This window comes from Oryza glaberrima, chromosome 12 (assembly GCF_000147395.1).
Source record: "Oryza glaberrima chromosome 12, OglaRS2, whole genome shotgun sequence".
NCBI classification, from domain to species: Eukaryota; Viridiplantae; Streptophyta; class Magnoliopsida; order Poales; family Poaceae; genus Oryza; species Oryza glaberrima.
Window position 1 is genome coordinate 8,636,373 of NC_068337.1, and position 25,123 is coordinate 8,661,495.

At 42.8% G+C, this 25,123-nt stretch overlaps 2 protein-coding genes across 2 annotated transcripts; one reads left to right on the forward strand and one right to left on the reverse strand.

Moving 5' to 3' along the window:
• The first annotated feature begins 5,403 nt into the window (after positions 1-5,403).
• On the forward strand, positions 5,404-12,938 carry LOC127756947 (WEB family protein At5g55860). The gene is made up of 3 exons (XM_052282334.1): positions 5,404-5,613; positions 6,879-7,079; positions 10,871-12,938. Exons 2-3 carry the CDS (start codon positions 6,909-6,911, stop codon positions 12,641-12,643), a joined length of 1,944 nt encoding a protein of 647 aa, XP_052138294.1. The 5' UTR covers positions 5,404-5,613; positions 6,879-6,908; the 3' UTR covers positions 12,644-12,938.
• A 277-nt stretch (positions 12,939-13,215) lies between these two features.
• LOC127756948 (probable solanesyl-diphosphate synthase 3, chloroplastic) lies at positions 13,216-17,347 on the reverse strand. The gene is made up of 6 exons (XM_052282335.1): positions 16,963-17,347; positions 16,724-16,866; positions 15,468-15,595; positions 14,852-14,955; positions 14,315-14,442; positions 13,216-14,233 (listed from the first exon to the last, which is right to left on the reverse strand). The coding sequence occupies exons 1-6, from the start codon at positions 17,150-17,152 to the stop codon at positions 13,685-13,687; spliced, it is 1,242 nt and encodes a 413-aa protein (XP_052138295.1). The 5' UTR covers positions 17,153-17,347; the 3' UTR covers positions 13,216-13,684.
• Between the last annotated feature and the right edge of the window lie 7,776 nt (positions 17,348-25,123).

Below are 25,123 nucleotides of genomic sequence, written 5' to 3' on the forward strand. Positions count from 1 at the left end.
GGATCAATTTCAAGGGTATCTACGAACTATACCAGCTGGACGCCCTCGACGTCTCTATTATGAGTTGCTGGATTTTGTAAGTATCGTTCAGTTAGATTTCTTATTACGTTTCCTTTAATTAATTAGGTCCTTGTATATAAGTAGACTATATATAATATATACTTCCTTTTATCGTTGTAGAAAGGAGATTCAAAGGGCCCGACGGTGGGGGGTTTTCGATACTGGATTCATCGACCCTCGGAAAGTAAACGTCGCAATGCTCGACCAGTATCCGTAAGCCACAGAGGAAAATCTCGTCCATCTCCTGAAGGCGCAGCATTACAAGACGTTCATACTGTTGCCGTACAACACAGAGTTAGTTTAATTTTACTGTCTTCCTATACCAAATTTCATTCCCATACGAACATGCTAAGTGTTTCATATGTAATGCATCCCACGCACATTGCAGATTCCACTGGGTGCTTTTACTCTTCAACCTGGAGGCCTGCACCGTCAACGTATATGACTCAATGGATAAAAAAGAGTCTACGTTTGATAAGGTTTTCGAACTTATAGACAAGTATTGTCATAAGTTCCTATGTTAATTAAGAATCTTGTTATAATTAATTGCTACTAAGAATCATAGCTTTAAACTCCATGTAGGGCTTGGTATTGGTTCCATCATTTGGTCCGCGGCAAATGGAGAGAAAGACTTAGGCGGAAGTTCAATTTTCCTGTGAGTACACATGCTCTACATTTATATTGAATCTCCAATTCAAATACATACAAGTGTATATTAATTAGATGTCTCGCCGTTTGTCATTTATTTATAGTGCGCAAAGCAAAAGCAGGGAACTAACTTGTGCGGCTACTACGTGTGCGAGTATTGCCACTGCCTTGCAGACCAAATCATCACCACAAGAGAGCTCGATGTACGTACAAATAAATTCAAATTTTCATTACGTATTGATTTGTTGTTTAATTACTAATTAATTTCATACATTCATATAGTTTATTCGCATGAGGGATAACCTGATCACACACAAGGAATTTATCGCGGCGGTTCAAGAACAACTCATGGGATTCATCAACAAACAAATCCTTGATCCCAAGGGTGAATTCTACTACGACGGAAATACAATTCATAGATCCTTAGCTTCTTAGATAATGACTACTACTACGTCGAAATCGTAGCTAGCTAGGACATCATAATGGATTGTAATTAATACATGTCTATTTTTCTATATGCATGTGTACACATTTTCTTTAATGTAAATATATATTTTGGTCATATATATATATGCAAAAAAAAATGTTAAGTGCTTTCATATCTATATATATATATATATATATATATATATATACATATGCATTTGCATAACATATATATATGTATAAATACATATATATTATGCATGTATATGTATTGAAACATATATATATATATAAATATAATATAATATAATATATATATATATATATATATATATATTATATGCATATATATGTATTGAAGCATATATATGCATGGTATATATAAACCATGCAGCAACAGGGTCATGAAAAAAAAAAAAGGTCAGCTCAATCTTTAGTCCCGATTGATGGCTCAGCCGGCCACATGGCTAAGCCATCTTTAGTCCCGGTTGGTGTTCGATCTTTAGTCCCGGTTATTTTACCCGGGACTAAAGATAGCGATCTTTAGTCCCGTATTGATAGTCCTGGTTTAGAAACCGGGACTAAAGGGGGGTTACGAACCGGGACTACAAACGTTTTCTCCACCAGTGTAGAGATCCTACCTTTTACCATAAACTCCCTTTAAATAGCAAGTTTTACGGTTAGGTCCTTTGCCCCATCTCTACCGTTTATTTTTAATCCGATGGCTGTGTGCGGGAGCAAATCCTGAATCAAGTGGTGACACGTGGCAAATTTTTAGAAGGGCTAACCAGATTTATAGGGCGCCACGTGGCTCAATAGGAAGCCAGAAGCTATACCCTGAATTCAGTTTTAGAGATTGGAGTTTTATATATGTAATTATACAAGCCAAGCAACAACCTTGCCATATGAAGTAGAGTGAAAGAAGAGTTGGTGTATGTTATAATTTGTTAATTATTAATTTTTAATTTCGAAATTAAATTAACGAAGAGCCATATTGAGAAACCTAACTAATGATGCCTTCGCTTGAAATTTATTATTTAAGATTGCAAAAGAAAATGCATATTTAAATTAAGACAAAAGGAAGAAAAGCACCTAACCTGGTTTGCTCCCTAAATTTGTAAATTAATCACAACTATTCCTCCTGTTTTGCATCCTTCATTCGCCCGCCTATGACCATATTTTAAAAGAAATCTTCCACGATCACCTTGTCATTGGTCTATGCTAATATGCTTTGTAGATTGCCATGGCTTTGTTGCACGGGTTCTGCAGCAGAACTGCATACATGATGCAAGCATATGCCTGTCATTAGAACCGTCACTTAAATTATAGATGGTGGAATGATTAACGAAACAATACTTCACTGTGCCGGCGTAGTGGCAGGAGATTCGAACCGGGGGATCACGAACGAGATGTGGCCATCTCAGCGGCCGCTCGCTCCTCACTGCACTGTTTCTGCAGCAGATACTACTACTGCAAGAATTCGCCGAGTTTGACGCCCGCGATGATCATTGTCAGGTAGATGCATCGTCCATGAAGTATCGATTTTGTTGATCAACATGACAACATCTTAACGGCCACGTGCATGATCATGATGAAAAGCCACTGGAAACAATTGAAACGACCGTGCGGACGGACTACAGGGTAAGTACATAGGAAGTTAAAGATGATGAAACACGATATGGATTGGTCAACACACTTGTATATTAGATGGGTTTTTGGAACACGTATATAATAAATTCGTTCTAAATTAAAACCCATATATAAATACGTATTATAATCTACGGTCGTGACATTACCATCTGGTGGATTAATGGCCAGATCTTTCTAATTAACGTGAGAGCTCCTAAAAGTGCCCAATTAGTATAGGTATAGATAGATAGATAGATAGATAGATTGTCCATATAGTTGATGAGTAAATTGTATCGCCAAGGGCGGTAGTTACACAAGGACAAAGCGTGATTCCTACTTTTATTTATGGTTATCGTTCATCACTAGAAATTAATTGCAAAACCCCGGCCATCTACCGATCATGTTCTTTCTATTTACTCAACCTCTTCATCTTTGTTCCTGTTGCAAACGCACAATCAAAAAGGCTACAGTAGACGGCATGGCTTCACTTTTGACCAATCATCTACTGTTGGAGACATGTTACGAGGATTTTCGACCAGAACTGCCAAAACGAATCAACGACCATCGGGGCGAAGCATAGCCAAGGCTCCGGGCAAAGCCGAAGCTCTTCGCTACCGAGTTGGCCATCTTCGTTACCGAGTTGGCGCTCGGTCGCTTGGGGGAGGGGGAAAAATCGGACGCTCCCCCCCTCCCGACGCGCACGTACCCCTGCTAGCGTGTACATCTCAGAGCTCGCCTAGCCGCTCAGTTTCTTGAAGAGCCTGACGACCTTGTGCTTGCTAGTGGCCCCATCGAAGGCAAGCCCAGCGCTGGACCACTCGAATGGGAACCACAACATCATGATGTTGTGGAACTGCGCGCCGCTGAGGATCGGTAGCGGTGATTCCACCTCCGCCGCTAGCCCAATGAGAGAGACGACTCCGTGTAATAATGCCGCAACGATGCACTGACATGTGGGGCCTGTCATATGCCACGTCAGCGAACCCAGGGTTAAATTTGGTCTATACTGCTTTGGGACCTTTTCTACACGGTTTGTAATAGTTGAGGGGTAGGGATTTCTGGTATTGGGAATTGGGAACCTCAGACAGACTAAGTGTAAAGTTCAGGGATGTCAAGTGAACTTACATGAAAAGGGATGACGAATTGCATTGCCACGAAGCGGACGACACGGTGCGTGCGATTCATCATCCTCGCTGCTCCAGTGCTTTGGGAGTCGCGCTCCATCCTACAACATCGGAGTGCTAATCCGTGTGTGTTACCCGTGCATGCGGTGAAAGAGGCGATACGAACGATTCTTCAATTTTTATAATATATTCCCTAATAATATTTACAACACACCAAATTAGTTTCATTAAATCTATAATTGAATGTATTTTTATAATATATTTATATTGGGTTAAAAATTTTATTACATTTTTCTACAAACTTGTCAAACTTGGAGCAGTTTGATATTGACCAAAGTCAAAAGTATATAAACATGTAAAGATAAAGATTACCCGTATATCGACATTGTATCGAAATAAGATGGCATACCAAATTTTGGCTAGAAATATCTTCAATTTTTCTACTAGAAGAGATTGGATTGCCACGTTGGCGCTAAGTGTATGCCATGCCATGTAGGACCCAAACGTTCCGGATTGAGTCAGGGGGTAATTGTCTAGTATCAATAATTTGAGGTTTAAAATGTCCGGCTTTATGGTTTAGGGGGTAATTCATACTTTTTCCTTAAACAAACTATGATAATATATGCAACCTGTTTATTTAAAAAGAACTTACCTTTTTTAAGTAGTACTAGTCAAAATGGCATCTGACCGTATCAAACATAAAAATGCATTTTTAGACGTATTAAAATACCAATTCACGAAAAACAAATACACTACTCCCTCCGGTTGATAATACTTGTTGTTTTGAACAAGGACACGGTCTCCAAAAAAATAACTTTTACCATTATTTTCTATTATAATATGTATAAAAGTGTTGACAAATATATGATTTTATTAAAGTACTTTTTAAGACTAATCTATACATGTAGTCATCATATTTGAAAGCCATATATTTTAAAAATGATTCATAATCAAAGATTCTAAAACGACAAGTATTATCAGTTCGGAGGGAGTACTATTATCTCCGTTTCATATTATAAGCCGTTTTGGTTTTTTTAGTTAAACTTATTTAGCTTTGACTAAGTTTATAAAAAAATATAGTAATATTTTTAAACACAAAATAAATATATTATCATTAAATATTGATTTTAGTGAAACTAATTTGATGTTGTAGATATTGCTAAATTTTTCTATAAATTTAATTAAATTTAAAGAAAAGTTTAACTATAAAAAAGGGAAAGTGACATAATATGAAATATGAGAGAGAGAGAGAGAGTAGGTACTTTTCGTGTATTTTTATTTCCACACGGGATGTTCCGTGTGCGAGTTAATTCAACTCTTCGGAAGACCACCCTCCCTCCCCTCACAAATAGACACACACATCCACGACTCCCCCGTGCGCACGGGCCCACCTGGCAGGAGACAACACGTGGGCCCACCCCACGCCATTGAACCCTTCTATTGGATGCCCGGAAAATACGTGCGCCCCACCAACTGACTCACATCTTTCCCCCTCCCCCTCGCCCCCCGCAACGCACGTTCCTTTCCGACCGATCCACCGATCGGAAACCACGCCCTAACCCCAGCAAACCCCAACGCCCCCCTCCGCCCTGCCACCCTCCGCCGCCGCCGCCTTCGCCGGCGACCACCCCGCCGCCCTCCCCGGGGGGACCCATCTCCTCCGCCGTCCCCTCGCCGCCTGCACCCCGGCGGTGCCTCGGCGTCCTGCTCTGCCGCCTTCTCGCCGGTGAGCGCCATCCTCCTCCTTCCTCATCCCTCTCGCGCGTTGCGTTAAGCCTCGTCTTCTCTGGGTAGATCTGGAAGCTTTTCTCTTAGTTTGGCTTAGCCTTCTCTGGTAATAATGGCGATTTGTTTGTTTTTTCCCCCAAAAATAAGGGGTTCCATGCCCCCACACCCGCGTTAGGTGCGCCGCTCGATTAAATGCTGTAATTTCTGCATCCTTTCTTGGTTGGAATGGGTGCCCTAGGAAGGGTAAATTTTGGTCATGCCAAATTTGATGGATTCTACACCGAGAGATGCGGAATGCGCATGTGGATTGCACCTGTATGGCTGTATGCGATTGAAATGAGAGGAATTGTGCAGCTCTCAAAATGCTATAGGCTAGAAAAATCATACCATACCATGCATACATTTGTTTTAAGACTACGTGATTAGCGTGGAATTGAGGGTGGCGGATGTACTTGCTTACTCTGGGTGAAATTGGTGTTGCTCAATCGAAATTCCACATGTTGGCATTATGATATGCATGCTACATTGTTATTTACAATGTAAGATGGAGACATGGTCGTTATTGATACATCGTGTTTGTTTTGAGAGCCTGGGCACCATAAAAGCTTTTGCTAGCCAATCCATTTAGCACCAGATGACCCATGCTCTTTACTTACAAAATTACTATCACTGTGGGAGTCACCGGGTAAGCATGACCTATGGCCATGGGTTTGGGGAAGGGAAAAAAATTGTTTTGAAATATATTGGATGATGGGCCTTACCTGTATTTTGTCAATCTCAAACTAGAAACTAACATCTTATTAGCCTGTAGCATTATCTTAAAGTAATCCCCTGTAGAATTCTATAAAATATAACCTAGTGTGACGCTAGACATAGGGCCTGTTCACTTTGATGCCATTTTCAACCTTACCAAATTTTGGTAAAGTTGCCAAAAAAGTGGCTACATTTAGTTTGCTGTCAAATTTTGGTAACTATATAAGAAATCCTACCAAAATTTTGGCATAGTTGCCAAAATTTTGGCAATGCCCAAATTTGGTAAGGTTTTTTTTGGCATCAAAGTGAACAGGCCCATAATCAATATACGTTTTCTTAGAATGCTCGTAAACTATATGGGAGAAACAGACTGGTTTCAAGGCCTATTAGCACATGTTATGCAGTTTCTTTCGTAAAACTGGCCATATTTATAATTCATTTACTGAACATATTACTACAATCATTTTCTGTAATAATTGTTTTGTAACTCCATTAAATCTTCTGTGGCAGTGTGCATAATACATATTCGGAAAGGCAAATATGGCTACAAAACTCCGTCAACCGTCAACTGATGCAGAAAAAACAGAGGTTGGAGAAATAGACACAAGGGCTCCTTTTGAATCCGTCAAAGCTGCAGTAAGCTTATTTGGGGAAGTTCGATTTTCATCTGACAAATCAGCTGCAAGGAAGCCAAAGCCTCCTCAGGCAGAGGTAGGTACTTATATTAAACATTTTTTTCATATTAGATTAATAATAGTACTTCAATGTGTGCATGCATATATCTTTATGAAGGTTGAACATACCGATTTGTGTGGAATGTTATGCGTGCCTACTATTACATGGAATACTTATAAGTACAGCAATGTTGCAGACCTTGATGTTCTTAAGCCTTGTTGATTCCAGAACTGCTAACTTCAAATCTTACGCAACAAAATGCTGTGACCTTCAAGTGTGTTATACTGATGCCAATATGCCATAATGTTGATAACCATTTTCAAATGTCTAAGTAGTTTCATGTAGCACTTATTTGAAGCTAAGTAACACAGATCTTGGAACGATGCTGTGTTCCTCGTCCAGTGAACTTTGTCCCGAAACAAGGAACGGGAACAACACAAGATGACGTACCGAACGTGGATGGATCACATCCTAACATAAGGAGGTATGAGGAAGGCAAATCTGAGAGGGGTTGGGTTTAGGGATGGGGAATGCACCAGGGTCACAGCCGCAACGGGCGAGCACTGTTATTGCTCCCTCGCTGCTTGCTGCCATCGCACCTGAGTGCATGGAGGAACGCCACCGCTGTCGCGCTGAGGAGGACGGGGGAGTGCTGCTGCTGTTGTGCCGAAGGGGGTTGGGGGAGCGTTGTCACCACTGACCTGAGGGAGGACAGGAAGCACCGCTGTAGTCGTGCTGCGGGGCTTGGGGAAGTGCGGTTGCCGCTGTCGCGCCGAGGGGCATGGGGGAGTGCCATCTCCATCGTCGCTATCACGCTGAGTGGCTGAGAACGATGGGATGGATTCTTTCCATCGATGGGATAAGACTGTGAGTGGATAAGGGATTCATCTTATTTCATTTTTGCTCTTGGACTCTGAATATTATGAACAGTTCTTTATTGAATTGATTTCTTTCATATAAGCCATAAAATTTCATATATATTCATTTAAGCTTGTTGTATGCATAACAATGGAATGCTCATATTTATAAGCCCTTGGCTTCTAATTTCTGATATTGTTCCGGACTATCATCCCGGAAACTAATGGAACGCATTCCATACTTTGAACAAACGTTCCGAAGAGGTATTTCCCCCTTCATACCATATGTTTCAAAATCCCTGTTCCGGGATCTTTTTATGACTTAGGTTTGAAGCCACGCCTTTGTTTTTTTTAATGAAATTTGTCATATCAGCAAACTATTTCCTGCATGTTCCAGTGAATACCACAAGATACTTTTTTTTATATGCTCTAACTCTTTTCATTTGCATGTACTTTCCTTTTCATTCCTGTTTCTTTTTTGCAAGAAATAGGTGTGTTCCCACTGTTAGAAATTTCAGGCTGTTCCCCAGCCTATTTGCTGTCTTTAATTAAACAGATTATTATTAAATTAATGCACATTCTCCATTTATGAGTCTTTTCACAGCAGAAATTTGATTTGCATTTCTGAAAGAATAGTAGTTTTGCCTTCTACTTTTACTTTGATTATTTGTCTTGGTAGTTGTTGTACCTGGTCCACATCTGATGAACTACACTTTAGAAGAGAGCATAATTGAGTGACTTGTTGGCAGAAACAGAGAAAGAATTAGCGATGATTCACCATATGATACTACTAGAAGTCTAAGTTTTTGTTTGTATTTTTTTTTTTGGGGGGGGGGGGGGGGTGTGGGGACTGACATGCATTCATACCATTAAAAAAGTTCAGTCCTGTAAGCTCAAGTTTTGCTGGATTTAATTTTCACCTTTGTTTTCGACTCCAAATAGTGCCACTCCTGGAGATTGGTTGTCCCATGCTTCCTTCCATGTGCCTATTTGAATATTGCATCATAGTTGCCATGGCCATAATCACATAAACGCAATGCAGAAACATTAGTTCCAGCTTAAGACAGGAGTATCAAATTTGTTATATGGTATAAGCTTTGAACGTAAACCCAGATACAAATCTTTCACTCACTGAAAAGTTAAAACATCAGGTACTGGGTTTTTTCTGGATTGGAATTGTATCAAGATAGGACTAATTTGATCAAAGTATCACCCCAGTCTCACTCCTACAAGTAGTGATGTCCTTGAGCCAACTTAGGGGCCTGCGAGGCACCATGATACTGGGATCTGACGTGCAATCCTTTGCTCATACCCATTCATTGTCTGTTGCCTTGGTCCACTGGTCTTCATCTTCTCTGAGCCTGGCATGGTTGCCAGTATCTCCAAGACCTACTGTTGCCATGGAAATAGGGGCAGCGGTGAGCTGGTTAGACCGTTAGAGCAACAGTTTGGTAGAGGAAGGTGGCAGCTGCTGGTACTTGGGACTGTTAATTGGATGGAAAGGTGGCAGTGGCATGATGGTGGAAAGCACTGTTGCCTATGACACTTGGTGTTTACGCAGCAGGCAAGCGAGCCAATGTGTCCTAGATGGTGCATAGGCAAGCACATTTTTAGGGATTGCGGCAAGCAACAATAGCATGTTATAGCATATCAGCTTCACATGTGGACCCAGTCAGTGTTGAGTGTTGGGTGGACACCAAAATCTGATGTCATCCAAACAAGCCTTGGTGTTTTACTTACTAAGAGTATGTTTTATTTGATGATATATATAATTTTTTTATCAACAATTACATGCATATCAGGCGAATCCCTGAATCATCTTTTTTTAGCTCAACTCAGACACTCAAATCTGAGTTGGACTCTGACATCAGTGTCCCAGTAAGACTGGACCCAGTTAGCAATCTTAGGCTCTTAGTAAGTAATAATGGTGGTAGCGGCAAGTAGGCAGTTAGCCATGCAGCAACAGCCAAGACCACCCAAGCAGCAGAAAAGAGAAAACAAAGTAGGCTAGGAGTGGGCTGCCTGGAAGAGATGGTTTGGAGCTTGCAAGCGGTGGCTCTGTTTCAGGTGTTTTAATGACATTAGTGGTGACATCACTAGTTTCAGTATGGCAGTCGAATTAGCACTGAATCATGTCTTAGTGAACTATACACACATCTTTTGTGACTTACATGATTGGCTGATTTGTAGGTCACTTCAGCATAGCTAAGCTTACTAGGACACCATGTAACTGAAAACAAGCCAAAAAACTATAGCGGTTTTGGGCGAGTGGGTGATTCTTCTGCTTTTATGGTTGAAAGGTGCCTAATGGTTTGTTTGTGATTGGGATTTCATTTGTAGACCTAGGCAATAGTTTTTTTCTTTAGGTGAGAGTGAGTCCCATGGTCACGACAGGGAGTCCACAGAAGCACCTCTCACATATATCTAGTACATGTGGGAGGATGCTTTGTTAAGCTTAAATTTTATTTGATTTGTTTTGGATTGGCATAGTCAACATAACAAAAGAACAGTTAGAGACAGTGATTGAAAATTTTTTTTGGATGTTGTAAATGTACATGCGCAGATAGTTCACAATGCCTAATGTTGGGATGCTGTCCAATATAGATCAACTAAAATTGTCAACTGCCTCCATCATCCAGACATGTAGTATCTCAGGATCTTTCTTAGTTGTTTTTACTTTTTCCAATTTTATAGTTTTTTAATGCGATTGTATTATCTTTTGAGGATGCATTTTTGTGCTTATATTTAACATGTTTTTTCATGCATTTAAATTTCTTCATTTTAATCGCATGGACCTCATATTTTTACATCATAGAGTATAACTGTATAAGTAATAACTGAACACTCATATGGTTTAACTGAGTCTATAACTCCATTATCCATGGAATGGCATTTCACTTTATCTATTTTGTATTTGGTTATCCAAATATACTCTGATGCTTGCAATATCAAAATCCTATCCTGTGGCAGAGGGTGTTAGCTAAGGAGACAGAACTGCACTTGGCCCAGAAAGAGTTAAATAAATACAAGGATCAGCTCAACAATGCTGAGACAACCAGAGTGCAAGCGTTATCTGAGCTGGAGAAAGCTAAGAAAACTGTTGAGGACCTGACCAATAAGCTGGATGCTATCAACAAGTCCAAAGAGCTGGCTATTCAAGCAACAGAGGATGCAAAAACTCGAACAAAGCAGCTTGAAGGTGGAGACTCGCTTGAGGCTGTTGGAAAAGATGGCCCTTTAAAGCAGGAATTGGATGTTGCAAGGGAACAGTATGTTGTTGCTTTGGCAGATCTTGATGCAGCAAAACAGGAGCTTAGAAAGCTCAAGAAGGATTTTGAAGCTTCATTGGATATGAGGTTGGCTGCAGCACAGCAGGAAGAGGAATCATTGCACTTAGCTGAAACAAACAAGCAAAAGGCTGATCAGCTTCGCAAGGAGATTGCTACAATTCAAGAGTCTCTTACGCATGTGAAGGCAGCCACTGAACAAGCACATGAAGAAGAGGCTCAAATCCTTGCTGAGAAAGATGTTACTAGGAAAACATACAAACAAGCTTTGGAAGAAGCTGAGAAGAAATTGTCCTCTTTGAAAAAGGATTTTGATCCTGCTGTTTATAAAAGCCTCAAAGAAAAGCTAGATGAGACCAATTTGGAGATTTCATCTATGCAGAAAAAGATTGAAGATGCTCGAGCTCAAGATTTGGAGTCTATTGCTACTGTCAGCACAGAGTTGGATGATGCTAAGGAAATGTTACAGAAAGTGGCAGAGGAGGAAAGTTCTCTTCGGAGTTTAGTAGAATCACTTAAACAAGAGTTAGAAGCTGTTAAGGAGGAGCATGATCAATTGAAACAGAAGGATACAGAAACTGAATCCATAGTTGGAGACCTACATGTGAAGCTTCAGAAATGCAAATCTGAGCTTGAGGCAGCCGTAGCTGCTGAATCAAAAGCAACGTCAGCTTCTGATGACTTGATGTTGGCCCTCCAACAGTTGTCTTCCGAGTCAAAAAATGCCCTGCAGGAAGCTGAAGTAATGCAAAAGAGTGCTGCAGATTTAAGGGATGAAGCTGAAGCTGCACGAGTAGCATTAGCAGAAGCTGAACAAAAGTTGCAATCTGCTTTAAAAGAAGCAGAAGAGGCAAAATCAGCTGAAGCAAAGGCCCTTGATCAGATCAAGCAACTATCAGAAAGAGCAAGTGCTGCTCGGGCCTCAACATCTGAATCAGGTGCGAAGATAACAATATCGAAAGAAGAGTTTGAATCTCTTAGCCGAAAGGTGGAGGAGTCAGAGAAATTGAGTGAGATGAAAGTTGCTGCCGCTATGGCTCAAGTGGAGGCTGTCAGAGCCAGTGAGAATGAGGCGATTAAGAAATTGGAGGCGGCTCGGAAAGAGATGGAAGACATGGAATTGGCAACAGAGGAAGCACTAAAGAGGGCAGAGATGGCTGAAGCAGCAAAGAGAGCTGTAGAAGGTGAGCTCAGGAGGTGGCGTGAGAAGGAGCAGAAGAAAGCTGCTGAAGCTCAGCCTGCTCCAGAAGCGCAAGCACATGGAACTGCATCTTCCCCTGTACAGAAAGCTTCTGCTGGAAAAGCCAATGAGAAGAATGATGGACCTCACAAGAACAGCAGAACACTATTGAAAAAGAGCTTTATGCTACCAAATATTACAAGCATGTTCCATAAGAAGAAGAATCATGCCGACGGCAGTTCTCCTTCACATCTTCCTGGGGACAAATCTGTATAATCTATCTGAAGCTCACGTCTGAATGATGTGATTCCAAACTCGGAATCATGGCTTTATGTATGATATTATATTTGTAGTTGCTTGTAATATATAATGTTATCCTGGTCTATATCTATGACTTGCCTGTTCCTGACTATTTGGGCTCCTGTGATAAGTTTTTTTCTTTTTTGTACCTCTGAAATTCGCTGTGGTTATATTGATCTGAGCAGTTTGTCTGCTATCAACAGAAATAACCACGTTTTATTCATGTCGTGCATTACTTTCAGATATAATGCAACGTTGAAGTGTTAAATTCTGGATTATTGAATTGTGATTTATAGACTGTCACAGTTGCCAATGAACATGAAGATCTAGATGTGTTTTGCTGGAGTATCATATATTCATCTTTGAAGATTAGAAAGTGTTGCCTCATCATTGGCATAATCATGTGATCTTAGGGGCTACCTTGAATTTTATTTGGGAGGTAATTTCCCCAATTAAATTTTCTTTAGTTTCATTTTGGGGATAGTTTCTACAGTTAAACTCATATCCAATATGTAGTTTAGTATTGTCTAATTTAGCCATACATCACATTAGTAGTAATTTAATTGGTAACATCATATCTCAGCAGCACAGAATACACAAATGTTGTGAGAGCCTGTCAGGTGAGGTGCGCATACAAGTACACACAACGTGTTTTCTATATGCATGTGAAAATTGCAAAACTAAAGAATGCTAATGTCAATATACTTCTTTTATTTACAAGACGTGCAAAAATAAAATGCTAGGATACATGTAGGCGCAAGGTGGGAGGAACCTGGCAAGGTCGCTGCTTTCCGATGATTTTGTCCTGCATCATTCATCTCACATAACCAAATGGTCTGTTTCGTGAGAATTCCACAGGATCATTTTGTAAGAAAATGATGTCATTTTCCCTTATTTTCCATTGGCAATCCACTGATCCAAACAGGGCCCAAAACCTTAAAAAGTTTGCCTTTTTGGGGAGCTACTGTAAGCTCACAAAGGAGGTTCTGTATCCGATTGTGAAATAAGTAAAGCAGCCTAATCAATCCTTTCTAGATTATATTTCACCATGTTCTCAAGAGTGCTTCTGAACTCACTCCTTGGAAGACACTGCAGACTTTGGATAGCTATTTCACCCTTCTCTCTTGCAAGCTCATGAGCCCTCTTTATTCCACCACTTCTATGAACTAGCTCTATTGCAGTAGCCAAGGAATCTGTTTCACTGAACTCGGAATCAATGATCTCCCTGAGCTGTGGTTCATCTTGCAAAGCGAAAATGACCGGGGCTGTTAGATTACCCTTTGCCAGGTCACTTCCTGCAGGTTTCCCAAGTTGTTCAGCTGATTGGGTGAAGTCAAGAATGTCATCGACTACCTGGAAGGAGAGACCGAGATTCCTTCCGTATTCATACATTTGTTCACATATAGCAGTGCTGACACCACTAAATATGGCAGCTGACCTTGTGCTTGCTGCAATCAGAGAAGCAGTCTTGTAGTAGCTCTTGAGCAGGTAATCGTCAAGGGTGATGTCACAGTCAAAAAGTGTTGATGCTTGTTTTATTTCACCACTGGCAAAATCCTTGATTACCTGTTAAAGAAGCACCTTTCTGGTTGCAAATCATGCATAGTTTTAAAGAAGGCACAAAAACTTGCTCAAACTCTTCATTACCTGACTGATGAGCTTTATAACTTCAATATTTTCAAGGTTTGCAAGAAACCAAGAAGATTGTGCAAACATAAAATCACCAGCAAGTACAGCCACCCGTGTTCCATATAGCTGATGTATAGTTTCCTTCCCTAAAAATAATAAATGTACATCAGATTAAACAGGTAAATTTCTTGAGTCCCCTATTTCACAATGACAACAGAAAGGAGTTAAGTGAAATCAAACAGGATTGCCATATAAATAACGAAAACAAATAACAAAACAGTTTCGTTTTTTTCTTTTAGAGCGAAACAGAACAGTTTCTGTAATGCAACGACAGCATTTTTTGTCTTCAAACTAGATGAATGCATGAGGCAAAATTCAGATAATGTATTTCTAAGAATATGCAGGAGAGTATTCTAAGAAGAATAAAAGGTAGGCACATGTGTCACAAAAATGAAATAACAAAGATCGGTTTTTGTTGACAGTTCTGCTGGCTAAGAGAGAGTGGTTATTACTGCCAGTACTGCTGGCCTTCCAGAAAAACAACATAATACGTACCTCTTCGCATCCCACTATCATCTATTACGTCGTCATGTATTAAACTTGCAGTGTGGATCATCTCTATGATCTCTGCCAAACGTTGGTGTTCTGTAGTTAGTTCCCTGTAATCCAAAAATCAAAGATCTTGAGGGAATAATTTTAAAAGATTCAAGTATACCATAGGTCTCTAAACTTGTGCGGTGTCACCTAGGTGCTTGAACTTGAGAACTGCACATTTATGTCCTGGGATTTGTATAAATGGGTTAACAAAGTTCCAAATGCTATTTTATGGTAATTAGAAATGACATGTGACACCCTTAGTCCAAATCATAGTTTTATTTTCCAATTGAAATCAATAGATATTAATATTTTGCAATTCGAAGGAAAATTTCACACGTCACTAAGATTTTTATTTACTTTGGTAGAAATTCTTTAGTCAAACTTGATTTAGCAGGGTTAAAGTGCTGCCTGAACATTGGTAACTTATTAAGTTTGGGTTGGATAGAAGCCAATTTGCACTTCTGTAATTCGGTGACTTAAATAACACACATGTTATGGTTTAGGGACCTATGAGATAGTGCACTCTATTCCAAACCTATTCACATCAATGATAATGCAGCCAAAAGGAACTTACAATAAACCAGCCAACTCAGCAGTTGCTCTGGATACCAGAAAAACTAGTGCCGGTCTTAATCTTTTTCCACCGGCACCAAATATTTGTTCAGCCGCAGAAACTAAAACTGGATTTTCTGCACCAACAAGCTATTAAAATTATGTCAGCTAGTTATTGTAACAAGAACATACATAAGTACAATTTCCTCTTGCAAAAAGTTTAGGTACTAGTATTTGATATGTCATTGTGATGTTTGATGTCTTGTTTAAGCAGACATTGATGATCTATAGAGGAAGGATTGGAAAAATGATAGTATTGCGCAATGTCACTACTCAAGAGCAGAAAACATGTCAAAGCTCAGCAATTATAGAGAAGTTGCATAAAATAGCAGACATCGAAGAAGTTATTGAGTGTGCAAAAGCACTACATAAGAGCTACTATAAGGCATTTGCTCATTCAGTCTACTTCTCACTCCCAACTTCCCAAGCCTCTTTGGCTGTGTATATCCCAGGGTTTACAATTTTGATTTTGGTGATTTCGGTAGGACCGAAATTTAATTTCATGATTTTCGGCATTTTCCGGACCAAAATTTTTTGAAATTTTGACTGGATTTGAATAAACTTTAACCAAATTCCACAAAAAAATGAGAACCCAAAAATTTCGGTCAGTATATTGATTTGCCGGTGGGATCCGAAATTTCGAACCAAATTGTAAACACTGGTATATCCATTTAGAGATATAGAGGCCAGATCTCTATCCATTATCTAAAAAAACTTCCCAAGCCTCCATTCCTCGATAACTGGGGTCATTAGTTAGTTCAAAAGGAATGGACCATTATGCGACTCTGAACTGTTTACTCGCTCCTGTAGTATATTCCAGTGACACTGCAAATGATGGGCATATTTCTTTCCCTTTCAACCTTCGTTGCACATTAATTTCCCTCGACGAACGCAAGGAACTAAGAATACATTTTATTTTTCCAGAAGTTACAACCATTAACATTTTGTTCAACCAACCAACTACTTAAATTGTCCACAACTTTATCACTAAGTGCAAATTATTTTTATTCTAAAATTTATGGACTAAAACTGTCACAGTTCGATACATTTCCAAGCAAAATCAGTGCAACTTTTTTTTTTTTGTATTGGACTATGTCGTAGCAACCGTGAGCCTTGTACCAAATGTGCTAGGAGAAAGAGAAGCTATTCAATGCTACTTGCATCATGAACAAGCTGAACAGAATGATGCAAACTTTGGGAGGAAAAGGTGAAGCTCACCGATTTGAGGTTGTTGTTAAGCTTGAGCAAGTCGTCCGCCACAACCTCCAGCAGCGACGACACCGAAGTGCGCTCGGCGACGCCGACGCCGGTCGCCGCCGCGTCAGGAATCGTCGCGGCCGGCACGTCAACAGCAGCAACCCCTACAACAGATCACACCCAACCGCTCAGCCTCACCCGCCCAACACCGCTGCCGCTGAGAGCATGGTAAACTAGCAGAGGGGCGGCAGAGAGAGAACCTGGCTTGCTGGGCGAGACCACGGAGCAAACACCTGGCGCGCGCCGCGTCGGCGGCGCCGCCCGCCCGACCCAGCCGCACCGGAGCCGCTGCGGAGGAGGAGGGGGAGAAGGAGGGATCGACGGCGACGCCGCGGCGGTGGCGCGGCGGGACAGGTGCGAGGACGACGCGAGGGACGACGGCGCCGCCATGGCTTCGTGACCGCTTGCTTGCTTGCTTCTTGCTTCCGCTCCCGCTCCCGCTCCCGCTCCCGCTCCGGCGTGAGCCTGCCTTGCCTGTGGCGTCGCGTGCGTCCTCTTCTGGGATCTCGTGAGCGCGACGCGGCGGGCAACGAGAGGCGCGGGTGGGCGTGGGAGGGGGCCCTGGCGTGCGCGCGCGGCGACGGCTCATTTTTTGTATGGCGCCGCGTGCGCCTGCCTTATCGGCGCGCACGAGAGATTGGGATAGGGGGGCAAGCCTCGTGCTGCGGATTCGCCCACGTCGGCGCGGCCTACCACAGCGTGGCACATCTCGCCTACCTCCGGCTTTACTACGAAAATATATGTAGTAAAAAATTGCAAGCTATAAATAAACGTTCAAGATTTATTCATTTATTCATGTCATTATAGTGTAGGTAAAACTTTAATATTTTAGATTTTAAGTTTTAAGTTCATTCTTTAATTGTACGACAGATTTTAAGTTTTCATTAGTTTTAACTGAATATTTTTCCGTCCGTCCTTTATTATAGAGAAAAGGCTTCGCCCAGCTTTTATTTGAATGCATAAGAGTTCAGCACAAGGACAATGTTTAAAACGAAGAAAAAACAGGGGATTCCAGGCTTCCAGCAGATATTCAAAGCACATGAACACGCAAGCTCCAACACTGCTGGCATAGCACGAGAGCATCTCCAATATACTCTCTCTAATAGACTCTCCAAGTTAAAATTTGACCATTTTAGAAAAAAAAAAATTCCACTCCAACAGCCTCTCTACTAGGATGGCTAAGCCAAATGACTGGCCAAACTCATCCCCTCAATAGCCAAATTTGGCCAGCCCAACCTGCCTTGCCATTGGTGAGCCCCACGCTGGAGAGGCTTCTCTCTCCCCGTACTACCCGCGTCGGTTGAGAGCATTGAAGGAGGAGGACGCGACGGTGGGGCAGCACGACGGCGAGCGCACCCGCGGCCTCCTGCCCGTCGGGCGCCGGTGTCAAGGGAGTGGAGAGAGAAGCATGTTGTCGCCGCCGTTGCTCCAGACCGAGCTGGCTCCCCTGGCGGAAGCATCGCCGCCTTCCCTCCCGGCCGGCCACATCTGGCACTGCCGCCTCAGCTCCCACCCACATCCACCGACGTCTTCTTCCTTCTCGGTGAGGAGCGGATCCGCCATCGCCGTTGCCTCGCGTGAACAGATTCGCCATCACCGGCTGCTCCCCTCTCGCCGCTGCCACCACCGTTGCCTCGAGTGCGCGCCGGATTTTCTGGAAGCTGTCGCCTGGCAACAGCGAGGGAGGGAGGACACGGATGCGGCTCTACGCCGTGGTGGACAACGGCGATGATAAGCCACTGCTTCCGCAGCGTCGCCACTCTGTCCACCATGGCCTCACCTTGGCCCGCCACCGACCTCACCTCGCCGGCGATGGTGGACAACGGTGAGCGGATTGCAGATAGGGCATGCAGAAGAAAGATGGGGAGGAGAATGACAGGTGGGCTCCATAGGTATATGGAGAGTTTGATGTAGAGAGTCTGTTGGAGTAAAAACCAAATTTGACTCTCTAAATTTTTGTCAAACTGGGCAAATAGCTATTTGGAGAATCAAAAATAGCAACTCTGTTAGAGATTCTCTAACAAGCCAGGAGCAACCCCATTAGCCCGATAATTCAGCGTTTGTAGAGCCGTTGCACAGGCCTCCTGTCTCGCGGATCATGGCAAGCAACAATCCTCTTAGCGAGCAAGAGGAAGAGCGGCGAGGGCGGGCTCGCAAGATGGACTACGGCAGGTGGAGATGCATGACGATGGCCTAGCGAGTGGAGGAGTGAAAGGACCTTTATGTCGCCTAGAGGGGGGGAATAGGCGTTCCTATAATTTACTTCAAATTGCAGCGGTTAAAATTAGGGCCCGGAACTTCCTGGCAGCTTTTTATGCTGAGCAAAGAAAGCTGCCCGAAACTTCCGGGGTTCTTCCTAGGAACTTTCGGGGAGTTGTGAGTTACTCTTTCGAGCACCTCACAACAAGTAAATTAAATCACAAGGAAGCCTAAACCATAGAGAGGTACAACATGTCTCAAACAAGAGTAATACATATGAAAATACACAAGATATCACAAATGATCATACAATGGGAGACATGATAGCACAACTAGGCAAATAAGGAGATAAGCATCACAATCACAAAGATAAAGAGAGTGAGAGGAGACAAACGATTTGTTTCCTGAAGTTCGGATTCTCCACCGAGAATCCTACGTCTCCGTTGAGGAGCTCCAAAGAGCCGGGTTTTGATTAACCCCTTGCCTCACCAAGACCTAGGAAGAGGTCTTCGGTCTTCAAGCCAACACCCCTAGGTACTTCTCTTTGGTTTCAAATGACCACTAAGATCCCCAACTTGAACATCAAAAGAACACCACAAGTGAGGCTTGCTCTACCAAGACGACCTCCTTAACCTCAGCTCGGAATTCACTCAACGTGTATTCCGTTTCCTTTCGGAGGTGGAATAACACCCTCACAAACTTGCCTGGGTCAATCCACAACCTTGTTGGAAACTCGCGGGCGACACCTAACCGTCTAGGAGGTCACCCTCCAAGAGTAACAAACTCCAAATGACAGCCCAATGAGATACCCCAAGTGCTCAAGTCATCCTAGCCTTCAAAACCTTCTCCAATCCTCACCACCACCCTCAAAATCACTCTCTCACTCAAGAAATACACAAGATTTGGGTGGAGGAAGCAAAATCACATTGGGAGAGGCTAGAACAAGCTAGGGAACACAAGAACTAAAGTGGAATGGCCAAAGGGTGACCTGGGGACAAGATCCATATATATAACGGCTAGGTGACGTCATCTAGCCGTTACTCACAAATTTGAACTGGAATACTGCCAGGAGGTTCCGGGTAAAAGTGCCAGGAACTTCCGGGCAACACTTAGGAAATTTTTCAACCTCACCTCGGCGCCAGGAAGTTCCGGACAGTACCTCCAGGTGGGACTCTCTGTCCCGAGTAGAGCCATTTTCAAAAACAGCTCCTAAAAATATTTCAACACTTGGACACCACTAAGAGCACTTGTGTTATCTCAAAACCACACTTGGAACCCCTCTTAATAGTACGGTTTTTCCTAAACTCAAAGCAAAAAAGTAAACTAGTCTAACTCGGCTCCGAGTCTTCTCGCCGCTTTGATTTTGATGTTTTTGGGGGTCTTCAAGCATCCTAGCCCACTCCTAAGCAACCTGGGACTAATACACCACTAGGAATGTCATCTTCTTCCTTCACCTTGAGGGTTGTCAACGTCAACGCCATTTCACTATTGGGACTATTCTCACCTACACTCATTAAGCATATTAGTCCCAAATCAATTATACCTTTGCCTTGATCAATGCCCACTTTGGATTTTGACTTGATGTTCATTGAAGAACCACATCCTCTTAATCCTCGGCATTCCATCTTGCGGTCTTCTTATAATTGATATGGATTACTCATAGCTTCAAATGGCCTCGCACGGTCCATCATGACCATCATGACAAAGCCTTCACTCGCCCTTCACCACCGGATTCGGTCCATCGGTGCCAAGCCTCTTGCTTGCCCTTCACCCCCCGCATGATCCATTGTAGCCGAGCCTTGCTTGCCCTTCACCGGTTTGCCATAAATAGCCACTTCATACCCTGCATCATCAATGTCTTCACTTGCTCCTCATCAAGGTATAATGTCCATCTTCTAGCCAAGCCTTGCTTTCTCTTTACCGGTTTGCCATAGATAGCCATTCCATATCCCGCATCATCAATGTCTTCACTTGCTCCTCATCAAGGTATAATGTCCATCTTCTAGCTTCAATCTTTTAACTTGATGCCGGAACTTAACCTAATCTCACCAACTCATGGAAATAATTAGTTCCAACAATGGGTTGTCATTAATCACCAAAACAATCACCGCACTCTTAGGATCATAGATATTCCAATATCCCCTTACAAGGCAACTCTAGTGCATAGATCTTTCAAGGAGCTCCGCCTCAACGATAGCCGGGCGGGTGGAGGAGCGCGACGATGGCCGCACGCCGCCGCCACCACTGCCACCGCTGGAGCACTCACCCTCGCCCGCTGTCGTCGGCGCCACGTCCGGAGCCCGCACGGCGGATCCGAATATCCCCTGCATCGGATTTGCTACCGTTGCCCTCCCTACCGCCAAGCTTCACCGCCGCTGCCCTCCCCATTACCAAATCCGCCGCCGCTGCCCTTCCCATCACTGGATCCGCTATCACCGAGCCCCCGCCGCTGCTATTGCCCGAGCCGCCCACTGCCGCTCGAGGCCGCCATCGTCGTCACCGCAAGCACTCCCAAGGGCGGTGTCGCCGGATCCATCGGGCGGGTAGTGCGGCGTGCGCGGATGGTGTGAGCGAGCAGGGCGAAGCGGTGTGGCTCATGCCATGCGCTTGTCCCAGGTGGGACGAGCTCGTTCGGGCGACCCCTAAAAGTGTGTTCGGCCCATCCCATCCCATCCTTGCAACCAAACACTATCTAAAATTCTTTTTTACCCACTTCTCTCTTGCCAACACACCTTTTCCTCGTGGTATATTTGATTTAATTTCTCCGTCAGTTCATACCTTTGTTCCCACTCCCCATGTGATAATTGCCTAGTATATGCTTCATCTTCCAGTTTTTGTAATTCTTTTTGTATTATTTCTTTCACTCTCTTTGATTTACTATCTATGTTTTTTTTCCAACCCCTCATCTTCCTCCTAAGTATTGTCCCTCAGCATTTCCAGTGATCCAGGATTTGTTGTTTCCTCCTCTCCGGCCGGTTGTCAATCATCCAGCTTTTAAAGCCTTCCTGGGTTAACTAGGACCTCTCAAATCTGAAATACCTCTTTTTCTGATTTACTTATTGGCCTTCTAATTCTACCTCTATTTAATTATGATCTGAGCCCAGCCTGAGTAAGCTTCTCACCAGGGTGAGTGGATAAATGTCCTCCCATCTTGCGGAAACCATTATTCTGTCAAGCACCTCCCTCACTGGGTTTATCTGCTTGTTAATTCCAAGTGAACTTATTTCCCAATATATGTAGCTCTCTTAGCTCAGCTTCAGCAATGAATCAGTTAAATTTGTCAGTCCATCTCCTGTTTATCACCCATTTGATTTCTCCTCGGCAGCTCTTACCAGATTGAAGTCCCCCCCTAAGTATTTTTACGGTACATTGTACTGCAAGTATATACTACCAATATATTTTATCTAACGGTGTAAATCACCTGATTTTCCTCCCAATTATTGTCGGCACCCGGGGATGGAATTCCCGAATACCTGGAGCGTACACCGTACTAGTCCCATGATCAGTGGCTAGTACACGCATCCACAACCTTGTCATTACATCCATACAATATACACATACAAATAGATAACATGGTTCACATAACTTAGCGAGTGCACAAGTCATACAACATAGATAGGGCCGACCGGCCAAATGAAAGAGTTTAAATGCAGCGGAATAAGAGTAGCAAAATATATATGTTCTTCGGTATGCCCATCTACCAAACCACCACAGGCAACCGACTAGGAATCACCCTAGAAAGAACCATCCTCGAAACCTCCGATACCCGGTGCAAAGTACTCATCACTAGGCATCTCATTTCCTGCATCAATGTCTAAAAACAACAACAAGAGGTGGGTCAATACAAACGTATTGGCAAGTCCTACCCAAACCTTGGGAAGCCTATGTCTATTGCAAGCTGAGATCAAATGAGGCTATGTTTGTGGACTAAATTTCAGCATAAAGCAAATTTTGATTCACAATAGTAAATAGTAATAGATTGCAACAAAATTTGTAAAGCAATAAGTAAACAATAGTAGTAGTAACATAAGCATCATATTAATTTCATCCTTGTGCCCTCCATGGCAGCAAGTAACCATTTTACTTTCAGCCCACACCGTGCAAAGTCATCACCAATTTCCCACCATGCCAATTTCACAAAACATTTATTAAACCACCAACACTATACTTGTATCATTTCACCAAGTCACTCATGACCGTGAGCACGGCTAATCGATTAGTTCAACACCTTGCAGAGGCTGTGCACTGTACCCACATGACACAAACTAGCAACCATGTAAACCATGTCACGCGATACCAAACGGTACCCGATTTGCTAGCATATGACGAAGTTACTACATTACTCAAGCCTAACCTTGCATGAGCACGGCAAGTGTATACCCACACTAGGAGCAACCCTAGTGCCGCTAGTCCAGGGGGCCCTCGCTGTACTAGCGCCGTGAAGCGAACCATCCGTTCCCTCAACGAGGCACTTAACCGTTATATTGGATACGCTTAGACGCCTAGGCACAATCCGCACTAGGTAGCTCCTATAAACCATCATTTCGACTAGTCCATACTACTACGGCCTCCCAATGCAAGGTTAGACATTAAGCAACTTCATAACTAAGGTTACCCCATAAATAACACATGTGGTTGCACTGTAAATCTTAGTTGGTGACACATAGCTCGGTCCTTAATCGACTCGGGCGAACACTCCCCCTATTGGTATGCAACTACCACCATATGCACACCACTTGCCGCCCAAGTCTAAAATCATCACTTTTCAGTTTTCAACTTCACAAATAACAGAGGCAACACCCCTGTCCATTGTTTTCAAATAGCCCAAATTTTGAAGAGTGAATGATCCATCATTTGTAACATGCGAAACACTAAGCATGGCTAAGCAAATATACCCAAATTGGTACTTGGACAGTACCTCATCCCATCCTAGATGTATCAACAGTAAGGTAATCAATAATCAAGGAGGATAAGTGCAGCAAATAGGAGTTGCTTTACCGAAATCCCACATTTTGCAATGTCGCGTGCAATTTATAAACAATATAGCATTTGCAAAAATATAGGATTCAACATGTTCGAAGGAGGAATTGAATAGGACTTGCTTAGTGAACTCCTCACAAGTCTCAGGTTCCTGCTCACACTCCTCTACGGCTGCAACTTCGTTGTCCATTCAAATTTAAACGAAATTCAAATGAACACCAAATAAACACCAAAAATTAAAAATGCTCAAGTATGCATGATTATGGTACAGAAGATAGAGGATGATTTTAGAGGAATTTAGGTGAAAGAATCATTTAAATCCGAGTTCGTATGCCTTAGATATAAGCTTTCAAAGTTTAAAATCCTGAAATTGAAAAACATACTATTTGACAGATTGTAAATTCGAATTTTGCTGTACATCTGCATGATATTTGTGAAATATTTGCTCTAACCATTTTAAAGACAATAACATGGGGATCACACTGAAATTTGGTTCATTCAAATCGGAGTTAAAATGAATTCCCTGTGATTTTCCAAAGTTTCAGCATCTTACAGGGTAAAAATAAATCACAGAAATCATTTTTTTTTTGCCTGTTTACGCTACGGAGAGGGCTCTGGGTCCACATGTCATTGGGTTAGTGTTTTAGTCTCTCATCTGAGCACTAGGATTTCTAGAAATTACGCATAGGTCCTGAACCTATTTATCCATGAGTGATACTTCTGCAGTTTGGACCCTAAGTTTCTTGCTATTTATGAACCAAAGTCCTTCTTCTTCCTCCAGAACTAACGATGGACAGGGAGAGGGATGGCAGTTCGTGATGGCTGCGGCCATGGCGCTATGGAGGGCGGCGTCTCTATTAGGAGTAAGGAGGTGGTCTAGGGACTACTTTGAAGCTTACCCTGTGGTTAGTTGGGGATGAAGCGACGTGGAGAGTTCCGGCGACAGTGTTCTGCTCCGGCGGCGCGTGGCGTTAGCGGTGGGGCTTCTCCGACGATCGAACCTGTGGAAAGATGAGGGGGAAAGTCTTATGGTGGTCCTAGTAGTGTGGTGGCGTGAGGGCTTGAGCTATAGCTCACCGAGGCAGCAGATCGATGGTGAGGGCGGCGGCGGCGGTGTTCTGGCCGACGCGAAGGACGTCGAAGAGGCGGCGTTGCCCGTCGGTGTTTCGTCTGAGGACAAGG

Coding starts and splice junctions, on each gene's coding strand:
- LOC127756947 (XM_052282334.1), top strand. CDS start 6,909: ATGGCTACAAAACTCCGTCAACCGTCAACTGATGCAGAAAAAACAGAG. Junction 7,080..10,870: donor CAAAGCCTCCTCAGGCAGAG/GTAGGTACTTAT, acceptor ATCCTGTGGCAG/AGGGTGTTAGCTAAGGAGAC.
- LOC127756948 (XM_052282335.1), bottom strand. CDS start 17,152: ATGGCGGCGCCGTCGTCCCTCGCGTCGTCCTCGCACCTGTCCCGCCGC. Junction 16,867..16,962: donor GGTCTCGCCCAGCAAGCCAG/GTTCTCTCTCTG, acceptor GATCTGTTGTAG/GGGTTGCTGCTGTTGACGTG. Junction 14,443..14,851: donor TGATAGTGGGATGCGAAGAG/GTACGTATTATG, acceptor TATTATTTTTAG/GGAAGGAAACTATACATCAG.